This window comes from Mus caroli, unplaced genomic scaffold (assembly GCF_978045245.1).
Source record: "Mus caroli unplaced genomic scaffold, Mus_caroli_1 scaffold_14, whole genome shotgun sequence".
Classification (NCBI taxonomy): Eukaryota; Metazoa; Chordata; class Mammalia; order Rodentia; family Muridae; genus Mus; species Mus caroli.
The window spans coordinates 98726894-98747552 of NW_028227269.1; the positions used below are offsets into that span (position 1 = coordinate 98726894).

The 20659-nt window shown below is 39.9% G+C and overlaps 1 protein-coding gene across 1 annotated transcript in view; it reads right to left on the reverse strand.

Annotated features, from left to right (window-relative positions):
• Rps6ka5 (ribosomal protein S6 kinase A5) overlaps window positions 1-20659 on the reverse strand; it is a 172188-nt gene that overhangs the window by 107623 nt on the left and 43906 nt on the right. The window contains exon 2 of the mRNA XM_021178733.2: window positions 16536-16607. Within this exon, the coding sequence (XP_021034392.1) occupies window positions 16536-16607 (72 nt within the window). The remainder of the gene's footprint in view (window positions 1-16535; window positions 16608-20659) is intronic.

The window sequence follows — 20659 nt, forward strand, 5'->3', positions numbered from 1 at the left end:
TTTATTCACATGCATTCTTCTGAGTGAAGCATTCACAGGTCATAAAAGGTTAAGGGCAACTGTTTAGAAAGCCTCTGTCTCATGTCCTTCCTTAAGTCACTCAACCTGGGCATGCTACTCTCACTGGGATTTCAATGTGACAACTACCCTGAGACCCATTTCCTGTCACTCAATTTTTCTAATGCTCTTTAAAACTATACATTGTACAAGCCTCTTATTATTTAAGCTCACATCAAACAGCTGCTTTTTTTAAACAGCAGAAATTCTAAGGGACTTGCACTTAGAATGCTCCAGACTGGCATTCTCTCTCTAAGTGCACGGCATAATCAACGCCTGAGCCTACTTCACTCCCTGCTTCCCACCTGTCACAGACACTTGCTGCCCTACAGGGCTATGCTTTTTGTATATGCTGCTCTGTAGTTGCACTATCATTAAATATTACATAAACCAAGAAAGTGAATATGAAAAAATAGGCCAATTGTTCTGAACAGATAGTTAAAAGTAAGACACTTAAAAAATGAACTTCTAAAATATTAGTTGTGGGTGAAATAACTGAAAGGCCAGGACAAAACTAAATCCAAGATGCCTCTGTAGTCGGATTACTTCAAATATGTCTAAGCTCTCATTACACCTGAAAGAATCTGACACTGTTACTTTTAGATGAATCAGTACAAACATGACTTTTTTTTTTTTTAAAGATTTATTTATTATATGTAAGTACACTGTAGCTGTCTTCAGACACTCCAGAAGAGGGCACCAGATCTCATTACGGATGGTTGTGAGCCACCATGTGGTTGCTGGGATTTGAACTCTGGACCTTCAGAAGAGCGGTCGGGTGCTCTTACCCACTGAGCCATCTCACCAGCCCCCCAAACATGACTTTTTAGCAAACTAAACCATTATGAGCCAGTTCTCAAAATCATATGTCTACAGCTAAACTTTGGCAACAAATGTATATGGGTAAATTCTAAGTGAAAAGTATTCCAAGAAATGCATGTAACTACCCTGCTTTAATGATTCCAGCCTTTTTGACAACCACAAGTCTCAATCTTGTCAAACAAGAGCCTGACTACTAATTAAAGGATCACACTACTGACAAAATGTAATCCTCTCCTTATCTTGGATTATTAGAATCTTTTAAACAGGGCCAGGCCCATCAATCCTTCAAGTTATGTTTCCCAGCTTGCCTTATCCATAACCTGATAAACACATCTTTTGTGCTGTCCTCTAACTTAAAAAACAAACAAAAAACAAAAAACCACCCTTTGCATTCAAATACTCCATGCCACACTGCTCTCGACACTGACAGCATCTTTAGCATAGCCCAGTTCTGAGCTAGGTGGCTCATGCCTCTCCCATCCTCTCCGCCCTGACACTGGTTTACTTCTGTGGACATTGGTTCAGTCCTTTTCTGACTTTCCAGACAAGCACATTTCTTCTTACTTTGCACTCTCATAATCCAAGGTATTTCTTTCATGAAAATGATCACAAATGTATTTTACATTTAATTCTATGATTATTTTATTGACTTTCCATTACTCAATGGAATGATAAAATCCCAGATCAGATATGACTTTATTTACTTTCTCACTAGCAAAGAGCTCTGGAACTCACACATCATGGAAATACAATGCTAAGTTCATGGAAAAAAAAAAAAAGAACACCAGAGAAAGAGCTTTTCAGAGTGTTACCAAAATGTCTGTTAATGACTTTGACGTAAAGTTAAAACTGGGTCTTTAATAGAATAATCTTGTGACTTACATCTGTAGCACAAAGCAATGGCTGGCCAACTCTTTTTCTTTTGGGAAGAACAATGGATTGTCATGAAGTAATCTTTTAATTCTGGTGTTTTTTGTTTCTTTGTTTGTTTGTTTGTTTGTTAATTGTGGTGTTAAATCTGAGTTCCTGCTATATTCTATGATGAAAGTGAGTTCAGGAAACTTCACTGCCACCATAGTAGAACCAAGTTTGTCTGTGTATCACGTGTGCGCCTGATGCCCATGGAGGCCAGAAGAGGGCATCAGATTTCTTGGAATTGGAGTTATAGATGGTTGTGAGCCATCATGTGAGTGCTAAGAATTAAACCTAGATCTTGAAAAAGCAGCTAGTACTCTTAACTGCTGAACCATCTCTCTAGCCCCTCTGTCACTTAAAATAAAAATCTATATGTAATGTTTCCAAGAGTCTCTCTTCACCAAAGATGCCATTCTCATTATTTAATGTTCATGATATAGAAGCCATCTGATAACTTCAGTTCTTGTTAAGTCTGTCCACTAGTGTTCGTTTAAACATTGGCTGTGTATTGGTTGTGGATGACTGTATCGATGCATTAAGAAATGAAAGAAGATGAAGCATACTAAAAGCAATTCATGAAAGATCCAATTCTTCTTCTTCTTCTTCTTCTTCTTCTTCTTCTTCTTCTTCTTCTTTTCTTTTCTTTTTTGGTTTTTCAAGACAGGGTTTCAGGTTTCCAGCCCTGGCTGTCCTGGAACTCACTCTGTAGACCAGGTTGGCCTCGAACTCAGAAATCCGCCTGCCTCTGCCTCCCAAGTGCTGGGATTAAAGGCATGTGCCACCACGCCCAGTTCATTTCCTCTTCTTAAACATACACACACATGTGCATATATATCTAAATGTAAATAAATCTGAGCCCAAGGGAGGAAGGAGGGAGGGAGAGAGAGTCGGTGCAGAAATGAAGAACAGATTCTGGTGTCAGACTATATTCATTTGAAGCCTAGATTTGTAGTTTACTAAATGTGAGGTTAGAAAAATATTTAATATGTCTGTCTCTCAGCTTTCATTTGGGTTAGAAACAACTCCCATGTTATGCAGTCTGGAAATTAAGTTACATAGAAGAGGGCCTGATAGATAAAAACCAGTGTTAATTATTAGTGAAAAAACTATGAGCCGGGCAGTGGTGGTGCATGCCTTTAATCCTAGCACTTGGGAGGCAGAGGCAGGCGGATTTCTGAGTTCAAGGCCAGCCTGGTCTACAGAGTGAGTTCCAGGACAGCCAGGGCTACACAGAGAAACCCTGTCGCAAAAAAACAAAAAACAAAAAACAAAAAACAAAAAAAAAAACCCACAAACCTATGTGTATCTTTGTGCTTATATACATAATTCCAAAATAATAGCGAGTTTCAACACACACAAAAATGTATCTACTTCTTGCTATATAGGTCACACAAAAAAATAACTTGAAAGTTCCCTCAAGTCCCCAAAACAACACAGGGTACTGCCACTGCTGTTAGATGTCCATTACAACTAGATGCTAAGAGCCTCTGCTTAAGATAGCACATGCTTTAGGCATAGGACAGAAAGAAATCAAGCTGGAGGTGCCGTCCCTGCTGTCAGCTCTGCTGGTGTCAGAAAGTGCTATGCTGGCTGCTGGGGGTGGAGGTTACCATCAACAGTGTTACTTAGCTGTGGACCTTGCATGCTAACACTACTGACCTGCCAAGAAAGAACAGCAGCAAGTCAGCTGCAGGGCTATCCAAACACTTTCTGACTGCATTTGAGGCCTCCTACACACACCTGGCATCACAAACATGGTCAAAAGAGCCATGGTTGGAGAGGTCACAGGCCCTAGTATAGAAGCTCCTGTTAATTACTGCTTTGCTAAATGGACATCAAAGTGACTTCTAAATATTTATGTTTATGACCGAGTTTACGGCTATTTTCAGCATTGGTCAGAGAAGTTTTTTTTTTTTTTTTTTCTTTTTTTTACCGTGCCTGGTAAATACTGAAGGGACCATTAATTGGTCAATATGCTGAAAATAAGTGACTGCTGAATGCTCAGCTATAAATATACATTGATATTATCCCCTCTAAAACTCAGGACGTCATGGAAGAGGGAATAGAAAGAACAGAAGGGCCAGAAGGAGTACTGTGGAGGGCAGACTGGCTGCTATCACATGGTCTTCACACTTTTGAATTCACAGCAGATGTCATCATCTGAACAAGACTAACACAGGACTGGCCCCATCGAGAGCTTGCCACAGAGAAAGGGAGGAGCTCACGAGGCCCCACGCTCCCTCCCTGAGGATCTGAACGCAGCTAATGGTTACTAGGGGAAGCGGTCACTTTTCTCCAGTGGGTGAAGCCAGAAGGTGCTATTTCTTGTACTTGGTCCCAAATAATTTGAAAATTCAAAGAGTCTTTGTCCAATTGGAGAGAGAGAGTGAGTAACTGGAAAAAAGGAAACCAATATGTTTTACTCTGAGTTTTAATAAGATCCTTTGGGAATCGATTCCATGGGTAAGTTTTGCCAAATTTAGGCTAGAAAAAGTTATCCATGTATTTAATTCCCAAAGGATCTTATTAAAAGGAAAGCTTCCAATGAGGAGCAAGAAATCGAAAATGGCATATTCATAAATAATGTTCACATATTCTTTATAATCAAGACTACTATAATTAATAATCTTAACTACTATAGTTGATGAGCATTTGCAAAGGATGCAGATGTGAACCATGATCCCCAAGTCCCCTAGCATGGTGCAGCAGCTGCCCTGGTTTCTAATGAGACACCCCATTTTCTAACTACATGCCCCATTTTCTATTTCTACCTCACCTCTGTTCAAGCAGCCTTCAGCCAGCAAATAACAAGGGCATTGAAAGTCTGCTTCCCTCTTGCTGACAGGAGCCTGGTAAGGCCATTCCCTGAGAGGTTCTACCAGCACTTGACCAATACAGATGCAGACACTCACAGCCAACCATCTGACTGTGCCCAGGACCCCAATGGAAGAGCTAGGGGAAGGACTGAAGGAGCTGAAGGGAATTGCAACCCTGTACGAAGAACAATATCAACTAACTTGACCACCCAGAGCTCCCAAGGACTAAAACATCAACTAAAGAGCATACATGGAGGAAGCCAGGACTCCAGATACATATGTGGCAGAGGATGACATTATCTGACATCGATGGGAAGGGGGAGGAGGCTTAATGCCCCAGTGTAGGGGATGCTAGAGGGAGAGACGGAAGTGGGTGAGTGGGTGGAGGAGAACCCTTATTAGAGGCAAACGGGAAGGGGAAAAAGAGGATGGGATGGGATGGGATTGGGGGGGGTATGTGGAGGGGTAACCGGAAAGGGGGATATCATTTGAAATATAAACAAATAAAATGATTAATAATAAAAAAAGAAAGTCTGCTTCCTCTTTCCTATCCAGAGCTACCCATGAGTTCAAGCTAAATACAGACTATCCAGACACAAACCTGCTTAGGCTCGCCCCACTCACCAGTCTTCTCTACTCTTGCTTTCCTGAAGCACTCTCAGAATAAATCCTATATACTCAAACCCCACCCTGGGCTCTCGCTAGCTACAGTGATTTCATATGGAATCAATAACAAAAACTGTTATTTATACTATGAAGGCAAAGTATCTCAATACTTTTCATATGGTACAAAACATCATAAACAACCTCTAGGAATTATATACACACTGTAAGCTTGCTACACACACGCGTGCGCGCGCGCACACACACACACACACACACACACACACACAGAGAGACATACCCTGATGGAGTTTTCAGAACCTGGAGCTGTTGGGTTACGCCATATTACAGAGTACATTATTTAGGTGGCTCACAGGATCTAGGGTAAGCAACCCAAAGAGTCTCTACCACATATATCATCACTTCCACAGTACAACTGGTAAAATCTGTTGCTGGTTAATTGATATCATCCACATAAGGAAAAACTCGGATTTTAAGGAGAGCCCCAGTGAGGAGGATGGGAAGAGGTGGTCCTACTCATTAGACACTACTATGAATAAAGTCTAGACTTCCACACTTAGCCTCATTTCAAGGTTTCACAAACCTTATTATTACATGAAAGTCTGTTTCACTACATTGTGAGCTTTTTAAAGTAATTTTTAAAAAAATCAACTACTCTATTCCCAGCATTTAATTAATTAATTAATGCCAATAAATGAGTGAATGAATCTAACAAGTAACAGAAGTGGACTGATAATTTTCGGGTAGAAAAGTATTATGATCTAATTTGTACTTTAGAAAGATAAGTCTCACTTGCTATGGACAATGGACTGGCAAGGGGCAACTTGATCCCAAGTGCTGTGGTGGCTGTAGATCCCTGTTTCTGAATCCCTCTAGGGGTCACAAGTCAATTCTGGGCAACCCTGAGCTATACTACCAGCCCTCTTTTAACTTCTGAGATAAGAGCTCACTAAAATTACACAGGCTGGCCTTCAAGTCAGTCTCTAGTTTTAGATGGCCTTGAACTTGGGATCCTGATGATGAAGATGATGATGATACTCCCTGGAGCAAGAGAACCTGGGAGCTGAATGTATCAAGCGATCTGAGCATTTTAGCACTTGTATAGATATATATCTTAAAATGTATCTGCTAGTCCACAATACAGTTTGAGATTTTATTATGCTTCAGAACTCCAATTATTAAATGGTTAGGGGAAAAAAAGATAAAGAATGCATTCTTTTTAATTGACATGAAGGCAACATTCAAACCCATGTCTTAAAAATGTTAATAAAATTTTCAACTTGCAAGCATTTCATTTATAAAATATTGTTCACAGTTGTATTTTTATTAGAAATACTACTTTGTAGGAATGCTAACAAAGTAAGCAATTATATGAAGTAACTGATAATCTCTCCTTACATGGAAGGTCTAAATAGTTTTATTTTTCCAACCTAGGATACAATTTCACTATGGATTTCTGACTCCGTATCTAACCTCTGAGAAATGATAGGTACTCTAACACCCTACTGTACACACAGCCTAAGCGCCATGTTTCCGACTTCAGGAGAAACTAAAAGGAAAAAATGATAGAGAAGAGTCTAGTTTATCTCAAAGTTTCTAGGTTGTGAAAGTAATCAGCAGGCTAGTAACAGACTAAAGAACTCTCAAAAGGAAACCAACCAGGCTCCAAGTAAAGGGTTAAGAATATCACATGAATTTAAATATAAGATTAAAAAAAAAAAAAAGAAACAATAGAACCTGGGCTGGTCTTATAGAGCAGGCCTATGACACAGATCCTCGGGAGGATTCCAGGTTCAAGGCTACCTTAAACTAGACACTGACTTCAAGGCTAGCCTGTGTAATTTAGTGAGCTCTTACCTCAAAGCAGAAGTTAAGAGGGCTGGTGGTGTACCTCAGGGGTGTAGCACCTGCCTACCAGGCACAGGGCCTTAGGTTCAATCAGCAGTAAAAGAACAAAATAGCAGAGCCTCTGAATGTTCAAACATTCAGCAATGCCACATTTCAGCAATTCAATGAACAAGTTTTTCTAGTTCAGAATATATATAAATTAATTTATCAGAAAAGAGTTTTAAGTTTTACTTCCTAAGAAAAACCTTACATGACACACAAAGACACGTGATGAAGTTCTTCTATTATTCTAAGTGGTGCTGGAAAAACTTATCTTTTTAAAAAAGTAATAAAACCGAAAGATTAGTGGTGAAATTTTGAATAAAAATTGATTTTATTATATTCATAATGAAACTGTCCACCTACTCCATTTAGTCATCAAAACTTTGATTTTAAATTCAGAAACGTCTACAGTGACAGTTCTTAGTTAAGAGCTGCACTGTCACCGAGAGAGAGAGAGAGAGAGAGAGAGAGAGAGAGAGAGAGAGAGAGAGAGAGAGAGAGAGAGAGAGAGAGAGAGAGGGGCAGCATCTGTGGCTAACAATAGACCCATTAAGGCAGGAGGGGAAGAGAAAGGGAGATGGTTGGACAAGTTCAAGACAGAAACACAATTACTCCCCTGAGGGCCACCTTGCAGGCCCGTGAGCAAACACCCAGAGGCAAGAAGGACATTAGTCAAAGATCAGATGTGCTGAAAGCAGCCCAGGGTTTGGCTCTGCAAACATTAGACACGATGCTCACATGTGAAACAGCTTCTGGCTTCCCCTCCTTATACTCCCCTGGCATGTTCTGGGAATCAAGGTATTAGTATCCTGAGAAAATGAGTGGGAGGAAGGAACTTCATTCTATTCTGAGTTTGTAGAACTTAGAACTATCTTTAAGATCTGGTAACAACTTGTTTTTCAAACTGCACCACACAGCTTCCACTCGGAAGACCGTTGCTTACTGACCACACTAATGGTTACAGGGCCATGCAGATTTTCTTGTCTCATTTTTTGATGTAAGTTTGGTAATTTGTTTAAGACAGGGTCTCTGTCTTGGAACAGGAAATGTAGACCGGGCTGGCCTCACACTAAGAGATTTAGAGCCAGGATTAAGAGCATGCACTATCACACCCAGCAGTTTGATTATTTATACACTTATATTCATATGCACTTTATAGCATGTACCTCAGAAAATGAGTTCCTGTCACCTCTGAAATCATGTAACTTTTATCTAATATTCCATAGCTGTCTTAATTTAATTACACAAATGAGACATTATGGCCTTACATAAGTAATACTGTTTATATTTTATTTCCTCTTAATCCTTTTTGTATCTCAGAAACTCTCCTGGCATAATTTTTCTTACCCCTAATAGCTCATCCTTTATATCGTGAGGAACTATTGGTGTAAAACATATTCAGCATTTATATGTTTAAAGTATCTATTTGGGACTGGAAAGACAGCTCAGTGTAAAGTGTCTGCTGTCACAAGCATGAAGATCTGAATTCGATCCCCAGAACTTACATAAAAAAGCAAAACATGGGTACACTTGTCACGTCTGTACTGGGAAGGCAGAGACAGGAGGATTCCTGGGGCTTGCTAGCCAGCCAGCCGAGCTTCATTACTGAGTCCCACACCAGTGAGGGATCCTATCTCAAAACACAGCGTGGACTGTAGCTGAGGAACTACAGCCAAGATTGTGCTCTGGCTTCCATATGCACAACACACATATACCTACATGCTCACACACACATGCTCATACACAGTCATACACATACATACATATATAAATCTATTTTGTCTAAACCTCTGGAAAACAGTTCGGCTAGAGACACAATTCTAGATGAACAGCCATTTCACTGTACAATCTGCAAAGATCTTTCTATGGCTGCATAATTGAAGACAGCAATTATGATTAAATTAAACTAGTTATGGTCCACACAATCAACTGACTGGGACTCATGGGGCCAGCAGAGATCAGGAAGCTGGTAGGGGTTTTACCTAGGTTCTCTGCATCTATGTTATGGTTGAGTAGCTTGGTGCTCTTGTAGGAATCCTAACAGTGGGAGTGGGTGCTGGCTCTGACTCTTGCCTACTTGCCTACTTTTCCTCCTACCTGGGCTGCCTCATCCAGCCTTGATAAGATGTTATGTGCCTGGCTGTATCTTAGCTTGTTATGCTTGTCGGCATGTCCCTGGGAGGTCTGCTCTTTTCTAAGGGGAAGCAGAGCAGAGGTGGATCTGACAGAGTGGGGAGGTGGGGGGAAGAAAATAGGGGAGAGGAAACACTGTGGTCTAGATGTAATATATGAGAGAATTTTTTAAAAAGAAAAATAATAATTGTTCTTTATTTTCAAAACATATCTTCACTGCTGCTTTTGGGTTATCTCTATGTCCTTATGTTCAGCCAGCTTCCTTCATTTATTTACAGAAGAACTTTTTACTTGCCTGCTGAGGATTTTCTGTGTTTCCTAATTTTCAGAATTCATGTTTAATCAAACTTCAAAATACTCAGCTGTCATCTCTCTGAACAGGTCTTTCCTTATTCTGTTATCTCTTCTGTGGATAGACAACTGTTACATCTTCTTTGCTTTGACCTCACTTTTTATATATGTTCATTTCCCTCATAATATATTATTATGCATCTTTTGCTCAAATCTATCTTCCAATTCATTAATTCTCTTTACTTTTATCTCATCTTCAAGTTAAAAATCTACAGTTTTTAAAATTTGAATAATTTTTTTCTACTTACAATAGTAGCACTGGTAAAATAAATAGTATTCTGCTGGTCTATACCTTAAGTAGATGTTTAGAAAAATTATTTTAAATCTGTGTGTGCCTGTACATGTGTGTGTGTGTGTACAGGTGCACATAAGAGTCCAGAAGAGGGTATAAACCCCCTGGAGCTGGGAGTACAGACAGCTGGGGGATACTTGAACTTAGGCACATTGAAAGGACAGTAAGCATTCTTAACTGCTGGGCCATCTCTCCTGCCCCATGGTCTTTGGGGGGGGGGGGCGGAAAATCTGCATAGTAGTTTGTTTAGCATGTCTTGTTCATTGACTCATTCTTTCTTTCTCTCTCTCTCTCTCTCTCTCTCTCTCTCTCTCTCTCTCTCTCTCTCTCTCTCTCTTTTTGAGATTGCCTAAACTGACCCTGAAATCGCAGTCTTCCTCTCCTCATTTCCCAAGTGCCAGGATTATAGGCATGTGCCAAACCCAGATAGCATGTTTTGTGTTTTTAAAAAGATTTACTTATGTCTATGAGTATTCTGCCTGCATGTACATATGTATGTGTTTGTTGTCTGCCTTTTGAGACAGGGTCCAATCTATGTAACCCTGGCTGTCCTGGAATGAATTATGTAGGCCAGGCTAGCCTTGAGCTCAGAGATCTGCCTGACTCTGCTTCCCAAGTATTGGAATTAAAAGTATACACCACCATACCCTGTGAGGGGCAAAGGAAGCTTCAGCATTATACTATCGTACTGCAGAGTAACCACAGTTAAAAACAACAATGTACTGCTTATTTCAATGTTGCTACGAGATGTTTTTCACATCTTTACTATAAAAATGTCAGTGAAGTGATAAACATGTTAGATTATTATCTTCAGTAAATCTCTGTACAATGTATAAATAAATGGAAACATTATATTCTAACCCATAAATATACACTGAATTTTCCAACTGAAATGAGTTATTAAAACAACCATAAGCAATTACATCCTATTTCAAATCTAAAATAAATAATCTGTATCTATGTTTCTTTGTTATTTCCAGTCTCTCAAACATACTCCCTTGTTCCTGGATGTTTGCAATGTTTGTAGTACGGTCTTTACCTGTATAACTTTCTCCAGAATTTGATATCTATGTAGTCTGTAAAGTGCTAAGTTCAAATCCCCAAAGACCATGTAAAATCTGGATGCGGCAGCCTTGGCCTGCATCCTCAGTGCTGGGGGGATTAGATGGGCTCGTTGGGGAAAGAGCCTAGTTGAATTGTTGAGTTCCAGGCTTAGCAAGAGGTTGTTTTAGAAAGAAAGGAAAGGAGAGGAAAGAAAAGGTGAGAGTGATTGATAAGATATCTAATGGCAAATAATGGCTTCCACACACGGGCACACACCAGACAAATACACACACAGTCCACTACATAGAAAGAGATGTGGGAAGAGTATATTCCTCCTGAGAGGATTAATGGTTGCTTTTTCTATAAAATACTAGTATAAAGTTAGATTCCAGTTTGACCTTAATTCTTACATAGCATATATTGTTGAGACTGCTTGTAGCTGAGCATGCTCTAAAGAATTGCATTTCTTGAGCCAATGCTGACCAGAAAGTTTCTTTTCCATCCTTTTGCAGGCTGATTCCTTTCTTTAATGAGCAGTAGCTGTTGGTATCTCTCCTGTGCCTTAGATACAATCTACCACACCAAGCATGCAAACTGCAAATTTAAAAACTGGCTCACTTTACTGTAGATTTCCCAGCGAAACTCCTGTCTTCAGGGAGCTTATTCGGTTCTTTATACTCTTGTTCCCATTGACTCTTGTGAACCTGAGGCTTTCCCTTATTTCTGTGAGTTAACCTATGCAGTCAGAGGCAGACCTAGTTTTTAAAATACATTTTATCTAGCACTTTGGGGATTTAATAAAGGGGTTTTCAGAACATCTTAACTGTCATCTAACCTAAAAGAGAAGATAAAGTAGCTCTTCCTTTCTACTTCTGTAACTAGAACATTCTGCCATATATAAAACTGCCAGATCAAGAAATTGAATTAACTTTACAAGTCTTGTTACATACTATAAAATGTGATATGAAAACTAATATTTCATCTTCACAGAATGCTTTTTAAATTTAAAATTCAGTAGAAGTCAGAAGTTATCTATTACCATTGATTTAAGTGTCATGTGGCTTTATCCAGAGCTGGAATAAAACATGACCTCAGTATGAATTTTCTTTTTGAAGTAGCTGGTATACTTCTATTGAAGTAAAATGGACAGTATTTGAATTGATAAAAGCAGAGGTTAAAGTATGTAAACAGTTTCTTTTGGCTAATTACGCTGCTAACTTCTACTTTTACTAAAGAGCATAGCAAAAGCTAACATTTCTAAAACTTTCTATGGAAAAATATCTAACGTCTTTTCCAGAACATAATCTCCAAAATGCAAAGTAGTCTACTTTCAAATATTCAGGGATCCCTTGGGGGATGGACCCTGCCTGAGGATTATAGTATCTGCTCCCTACCTCCTGACCCACAGAGATGTGAGCAAATTGCCTGCCTCATGCTTCTGCCACCATGTACACCACTATGCCTTCTTCTCTCCAAGAAACTATTAAGTAAAATAAACCCTTCCTCCCTCTACCTAATGTGTGCCAGGTAGCTGATCAGAGCCACAGGAGAGGCATTAATGCAAATGGTGAATAAGGACTGAGACAGCTTTTATAGAATAACAATGTTTTCTAGTGATGAGTTGACTCAGATTAATAATCAAGATATAACACTCAGTTTAGACCAAACAGCATTCACGTTCATGTTACCCAAAAGGAAATATACTTTATTATTTTTAAATATATGAAGCTCTATAAACTTATCAACCTTAGAGTACTCATTAACAGTTAATGAATGCAAAGAGGTTAGAAAGATAGCAGTGTTAGATTAATGGGGTTTCATTCAGTATTTTAATATGAGTTATTTTTTTAATTTCCAATTTAGTTCTCAGAGAGGAAGTAAATGGATATCTATGAGTGTGAGGCTAGCCAGGTCTACATGGCAAGTTCCAGGCCAGCAAAGGCTACAAAAAAAAAAAAAAAAAAAAAAAAAAAAAGAAAAGAAAAGAAAAAAAATTCTATTTTAAGATCTTTGTATTAGGTATTATATAGTAGATTCCACTTATAAAATAACTTAGTTTTCCTGTAAATAAAATAAAGGCAATGATGAATGGGGAGGTATTTACCCAAAGCCCATTTTCCTGAAATAGCAATAAATAGGGAAAAGGTGTGCCAGGGGTACTGAATTCCTGTAACTTACGCTGCCCCAGCATCAGACTGGGCCTTCCATTTAACGAGGGCCACACTGGGTTTATCCTGGGATGCCAAGAACACAGGGTTGAGTCTGGTATCAGCAAGTGAGCAGGTAAACCTGAAGTGCACATGAGCAGACAGAGGTGACAGACGGACGTCTGAGAGTTCCAGCAGCTTTCCTGTGTGTCTCCTTGGCTTTGAGCAAACACGTGAGCCTTGGGCTAAGTACCACTGAGGAGTATCCTATGGCAATGGGAGAGCTCCCAGCCGCTCTGGTGGGAATTCTGGTTTAGTTGAGAATCTCTTCAAAACACCAAGATGCTATAAACTCTCCAAACAACATAGACAAAAAGTGAAATTTATACTTGTAATATTTTTCTGCCTCAGATTTATAACCAATATATGAATTGTTAAACCCAACCTTCAGTAAACAAACAAAACCACTATCACATTAAAGATGACTTAAAACTGGAGAAAATCTAGGCAGAAATTTATATAATTTTTATGCAACCAATGTAAAATTATGTATGACTTTTTGTAAAATATCTGAAAATGGGCAATAAATCCACTAATACAATTTAATCATTTGTCCAGACTATAAGAAATATTAATGGATGTTTTCCTTGAAGATTGACCTAAGTGATTTTACATGTAATAAAATGATAAAAAATTAGATAACAAATGTTGACAAGGATGTGCAAAACCTGAAACCCTTACATACTGTTCACGAGAATATAAATGGTGCAGACATTTTGGGAAACAGTCTAGCAGCTCCTCAAGAATTTACACAGAGTTGCTATTTAAATTGGCAATTCGCTTCTAGGATTATACCCAAGAAATGGAAACCTAGGTTGACATGACACACTGAGTTTGATGCTGACAGCACTCAAGTTTATGATTCTCTGATAAAAAGTGGAGTCACTGTCTTAGTCTCACTCCTGCTGCTACGATAAAATATCCTAACAAAAAGCAACATAGGGTGAAGGGGAGTTAATTTCAGTTTCCAATCACAGTCTATCACTCCAGGGCAGTCAAGGCAGGAATGAGCAACAGCTAGTCCCACCACACCCATGGTCAAAAGCAGAGAGCAATGGATGCATGCTTTTGTTTGCTTACTTCAATTCCTCCATGTCTAAAACAGCTCAGGAACCTCTCCTAGACAATGGAGCCACACACACTGGGCTTGGTCTTCCCACCTCAGTTAACTTAAGACAGCAGACACGCCCACCACCAACCTAATGAATGCAGATAACTCTCCTCCCATGGGATTACAGGTTCTATCAAGCTGACAATCACGCTAACCTTCACTGTAATCAGCTGGTAAACAGACGAGGAAAACGTGCTACAGTCATACAATGAACTTCTTGGTCATAAAGGGAAAGAGGTGCTATCTGCTATAACATACTTTAACCTAGAGAATATTACGCTGTACCAAAGAAGCCAGACACCAAAATCCACATATTGTATGAAACCACTTATAGGAAATAACTTAGTGGTTGTTAGGGACAGATAGGATGGCACGCTTACAAAGTAACAGCTAAAGGACTTGAGGTTTCTTATTGAGGTTAAATCAAAAAGTTCTGAAACTGACTGTGGCTCTGGCTGCGCAGGTCTAAACACACTGGAAGCATGCACTGGATACTTTAAATGGGAAAACTGCATGGCACATGCACTATATCTCAACTAAGCTGTCACCAAAAAGAAAGAAACTACGAAAATGCACCACACCCTGTGAGCATAACTTGACCTGAAAAGTTTTTGACTGTATGTTGCAAACACTATTTTTAAGGGAGCCATTCACCACGGCTCTGGACTGTTTCCCCCGTGCGTAGATAGGTACTACCTTTGAAACAGAAAACAAAGGTAGGACTAGCCAACATTACTTTGATATTCCAAAAGCATTCTACCTTGTGAATTAGATAAGGTGGGCCTAACTTTGTTCCTGAAGAATATATACCTAAAAATGATCCGGAGAATGCGCAAGCTGAGCATCTGATTTAACACTAAGACCCTTTCAAGGCATCATAGCCTTAGCTGGTAAGAATATTCCATCAGGCTTGTTCGTTGGTACTTATAAAAGGTGGCTCTACACTGTATGTATGCTAAATAACTACAGATAGCTATAAAACAAAACTTTGTATGACAGGACCCAAGGCACAAAAGCTCACTACTGAATTACCTTAAGGTAATTTGTTCATGTGAATACAAATATATGTGATGCTAAGCAAGGGTAGAGACAGAAGCCCAGATTTCTCTTCTGCTGGAATGCTGGTAGTGGTAGCAACCTCCTATCAGACCTGAAAAATCTAAAAAGGCAGGTGCTCCTTAAACTGTGAAGTTAAACTTTAATGGGAAGGAAAAATGGTCTGTCCTCTAAGGCCTTGCTTCTCCTTCCATGGAAGTGGCCACAGTCTGCTAAGGACAGAAAAAGAATTCAGAACTTTTTCAATAGGACTTGGTGGAGGAGAATGAGAACAGCAGCTCGCCTGGCTGTGGTAACGGCAGAGCAGGACATTCCAGGGCCAGGACAGGTACTCATTGATAAAACCAGCTACAAGACTGGCAGGGCCCAGTGCAAATGTGTGGCTTAGTTTGTGAATTAACTAGAGAAGAGTGACAGTGGAGCATCACACTGTACACAGGCTGAGTGCAGGATCTTGATATTATGCCTGGAAACCAGCCGGGCTTCTGAACAAGAGAAGTTGAGGCAGAGAATTTTCAAAATACAAGATCACCCAGACATCATATCATGTTACTGTTTGAGGATACATTCCAGAGGCTCTTCTCCATGCAAATACAAGTAGGCATTAATATAATTGTCTCTATTATATAATTGTATAGTATATGTTCTCCTTTATGACTGTTTTAAATTTATGACTTGGAAAAGCTTTCTAAAATGTTAATGAATACAGATCATTTCAATCTTACATAGAGGATGGAATATAAATAGAACTAGGCTTCAATTAGCCAGACTCTTAAGTGTTGGGTTAATGAAGAGAAGAATTCTGACTTGTTCATTATTACAATGATGTGCCCTGAATTACAACAGTCTTAAAAAGAAGGCTTAATTCAATCAACATAAATCACTTATAAGGTGCTGGCATATAATAAGCTATCTACCTATGCTAGTGACTTCTAAAGACTAATTTATATTCCCAACACATAAAAAAGATTTAAAAGGCTTTCTTTGTTGTTGGCATGTTTGTGAGATTAGGTCCTGCTAGCCTGAAACTCTGGTTAGTGTTGCCCTGGCATCTCACATACTGGGACTGTATCAGGCAAAAGAAATTCTTGAGTTCTCTTAATGGATGCCTCATGCTTCTAAAACTGCCAATGACTTCCACATAAAGGCTATCAACGCTATGTCACAGAATAACAAGTGTGTGTTGTTCTTAAAGGGGGGATAAACCTGAGATTTACCTCCAGTTCCTAGGACCTTCAGCAGCTCAAAGTTTTCAATCCCCACCTTCTCTGCGTGTCCTGTTAAGTTGGCTAAAGAGAAAAAAAAAGAAAGAAAATTAAAGGGGTTGGCAACAAGAGGAGTCACTGGGGACTTTGAGAGGATCAGCAAAGTTCTGTTTCTTAACCTGGGCTTTTTCTAAGTAATTAGTTGTTAAATTGTATGGTTGTACTTTGTACCTTAATTTTAATAAAACCATGGGGGGGGAGGTATGGCACAAGCATTTAATCTCAGCACTAAGCGTGGAGTGGGAGGGACACAGAAGGATCTCTTAGAGTTTGGGGCCAGCCTGATCTACAGAGTGAGTTCCAGGATAGACAGGGCTACACAGAGAAACCCTGTCTCAAAATAAAATAAAATTAAATTAAAATTAAATAAACAGATAAATAAAGGAAGCTTTCTTTAAACTGCAGTGACCAGACATTGTTTGTACCATAGGTAAATCAACATGAAGTCTAAACAGAGGTAGATTTGTAGTGAAAACTGGATAGACTGACAAGTATTTATTTATGCAACACATACTAAGTGTGTAACTACCATGTTAAATACTGGACTACATTCTAGTTCCATTTGTGCCCCTAAGAATGTGGGCATGTGCTAATCTACACTAGCTATGTGCACACTCTGTCTCAGTCCCCTTCTGAAGTGGATGTGCTGGCTAGAGAACTGTAAGACTCCTGTCAGCTCTAGAATTCTAGGGGTGGCTGAAATATACACACTCTACAGAACATATTCTCTCCTAAGTAAGCAAAGAAAGGATGTGCTAAAAGTGAACACTTCCCATAGTCGTCTTCCACGGAGTTCTAGTCCTGCCCAGTCACATGTGAAAATGCTGCTGGGAGGAAAGAGGGACTGGGATACTCTGGCGGGAAAAATGAAAAATGGCTGCCTTTTGCAGAGTGAAGTGGCCTCTTTCCCACAGGACCTCACACATCTTGTACTTCAAGGCTGAGATAATGCAGTCTTAAAACTGACTGAACAAAGTGCTCTTTATAATAATGCCTATGGATATTATGTGACAATTTCTGTAGAAGTCGTCAAGAATGTTTGATCCAACTACTAGATCACCTAAATGCTATGAACCCTTCACACTTCTCTGTGTGTCAGTTCCCAATAATGTAAGATATAGACAATTAACAACAGCCACAAACTCTACCCTTACAGCACACTGGTGTCTATAATCTACTTTGAAAGCATTAAACAGGTAAGGCGGACTGATGGCTGAATATAAACAGCTAAGTCATAAGCCAGATATAACAAATACAGAATGCAAACAGTGAGTATAAAGGGTGTTCAGCATACAAATCTTTCAAAATGTCTAAAATAACAGAAAATAGAATGAGACCTACCTCATGGAGTTGTGATGAGGACTGAATGAGTCAAATTTTATACAGTAAATTTATACAGTACTTGATATATACAAGTCAAGTGTTTGTAAATAAACTGTGAGGCCTGTTTGGTTTCAGACCTGGGGACAAGGGACTGAGGTGCATATTTTACATACCAAAGCAGACCTGGCCTCCAGGTTCTCCCAGCATCCCTCAGTCCCTCCCTGGCTTACCCTGCCCCCAACCCTAAACTCTCCAGCTTCCCCCAGACGTCCCTCCCAATATAATCCAGACATTCTGTCTCCCAGTGCTCCCCTTGTCTCCTCTTCCTCCTCCTCCCCCTCCTCCTCCTCCTCCTCCTCCTCTTCCTCTTCCTCTTCCTCTTCCTCTTCTCTATGCACACACACACAAGCCCACAACCTTTCCCCTTTCTTTTCCCATAGTGATTTCCCTGGCTTTGGTCCTTGGGGCCAGTGAACTTGCCTAAGAGCAGCTTCCCAATCAACCTTCATTTAATGTAACCTAATCTGGCTTGAACTGGCTCATTTCACTGAAGGAGAAATAACATCAATAACTTTAAGGAAATTTGGCTCAAGTAAGAAATTTAAGAGCTACAAGTATGAGGCAGTAAGTAATTTCAATATTTTGTCAAAGTTTAACTAGATTCATATTTTAAATTAAGTTTTAAATTATTTTAATTTAAAAATTTTAAAGGGAGCAGTAAGTCTTAAGCAGATCAGTGGGTCCACCCAGCTCACCATGACTAAGGTTTCTGTTTGGGGTATGCAGTGCTCTGATTAAAAGAGGCCCCCATAGGGTCATATATTTGCATGGTTCGCCCCCAGCTGATGACCTGTTTGGAAAGGATTAGGAAGCACGACTTTGCTGGGAAAAGAACTGGAGAAAGCTGCCTCCATGGGCTTTGAGCTCCCAAAGCCCACAACAGGCCTAGTGTCTGCAGCCCACTCCCACGCTTGCTGCCTGTGGATCAGGATGTAAAGCTCTCACCTACTGCTCCAGCACCATGTCTGCCATGATGATGAACTCAGCATCTGAAACTGTAGGCAAGCCCCAATTAAATGCTTTCTCTGACAAGAGTTGCCTTGGTCATGGTGGCTCTTCTGAGCAATAGAACAGTAACTAAGACAGGGAAAGGATTTTTTTAAAGAAGCAAACAGTAACATTGTATTACAATTACATAGATTCTGAAACAAACACATAATCAAACATGTGAGTCTCAACAGTTCTCACTTCTATGCTATTGTTTTGTCAGTACAATTAAAGCCTTTGAACATGAAGTGCTAAAAATAAACTGTATTTTTTTCTTAATTAAATTGTTAGCCTCAAGAACAAGATCTCAAACTTCCAAATAAAAATACTAACACTATTAGAATAAGACAAAATATTTACAGATATTATTTCACCTTAGAGGTGAAATAAACATTACCAACTCATAACTGTTTTCTACATTTGTGAGACAGTCACAGGCTTAATAAGTCCAAATCATGTTGCTCAGAAGATGAGCTTCAGGCCTGGGGCCAAGGCACCAGAGCCAACACGGCTGGAGCAGTTACAACTGCCACTGTCCTTGTCCCCACCACAAAGGTGATGGCACTTTATTGTGGTTGTAAGAGGACAGCAACCTTTGTTCCTTCTCCTATTCAGATTATGCCTCCAGCACACTCCTTTCCTAGTTCTCCCCACAGCTAAGAGGGGCTAGTAAGCCTGTGTAAGTACAAAATTCTGAAAGAAAACTAAAAATTACATTGTTTTCAATACATGAATGGGGAAGAGGGGCAGGTAGCAGGTAGAGTTCCTACGTTAAAAAGATCAGCTGCTGACTAAGACAGATACAGATACTTACACCCAACCACTGGACTGAAAAGGGCTGTGGTTGAATTAGGGGAAGGCTGGAAGAAGCTGAAAAGGAGGGCTACCCCATAGGAAGACCAGCAGTCTCAACTAACCCAGACCCCTGAGATCTCTCAGACACTGAGCCACCAACCAGGCAGCATATACAAGCTGATCCGAGCCCCCTGTCCCCCTCACCCCTGTCCGGGCACCTATACAAGAGAGGACTTCCTGCTCTGGCCTCAGTGGGAGAAGATGCACCTAACTCTCCAGAGACTTGAGGCCCCAGGAAATGGGGAGGCCTGGTGGGGGTGGGGTGCAGAGACACATCCTCCCACAGGTGGGAGCAGGAATGGGATAAGGAACTGTGGGAGGGCGGAGTAGAAGGGGGTAACTACTGGACTGTAAAAATATAAAAGTAATATAATAATAATCAATCATATGGGTCTTCATTTTTTACACTTATTACTTACTGACTTATGTGTATGAGCTGTGGCATGTATGTGACAAGCAGAGCATATCTTCTGGTAACCAGGTCTCTCTTTTTACCTTGTGGGTCCCATGACCACTCAGGTTTCCAGTCACTGCAGCAAGCACCTTTACCTGTTGAACCACCTCACCTGCCCCATTTGAGGAGTTCTGACTCACATTTCCAGCACGGCCTGACTTCTTAGGGAAGACAGACAGACGGCTCTCTCGGTCTTCTTCCTCAGTGTGTATGGCAGTTAGCAAAGCAGATGTGGTTGTCCTGATGCTATGTTTTGACCAGTTTGTTTGTTTGACAAGAGGATAACATGATGAATATGTTCACAATATACTACATACATCTATAAATTTGTCAACATTTAAATAAAAAATAATTTCTAAAAAGAGACAGGAAAGAATATGTTTCTTTTCTTGCTCTG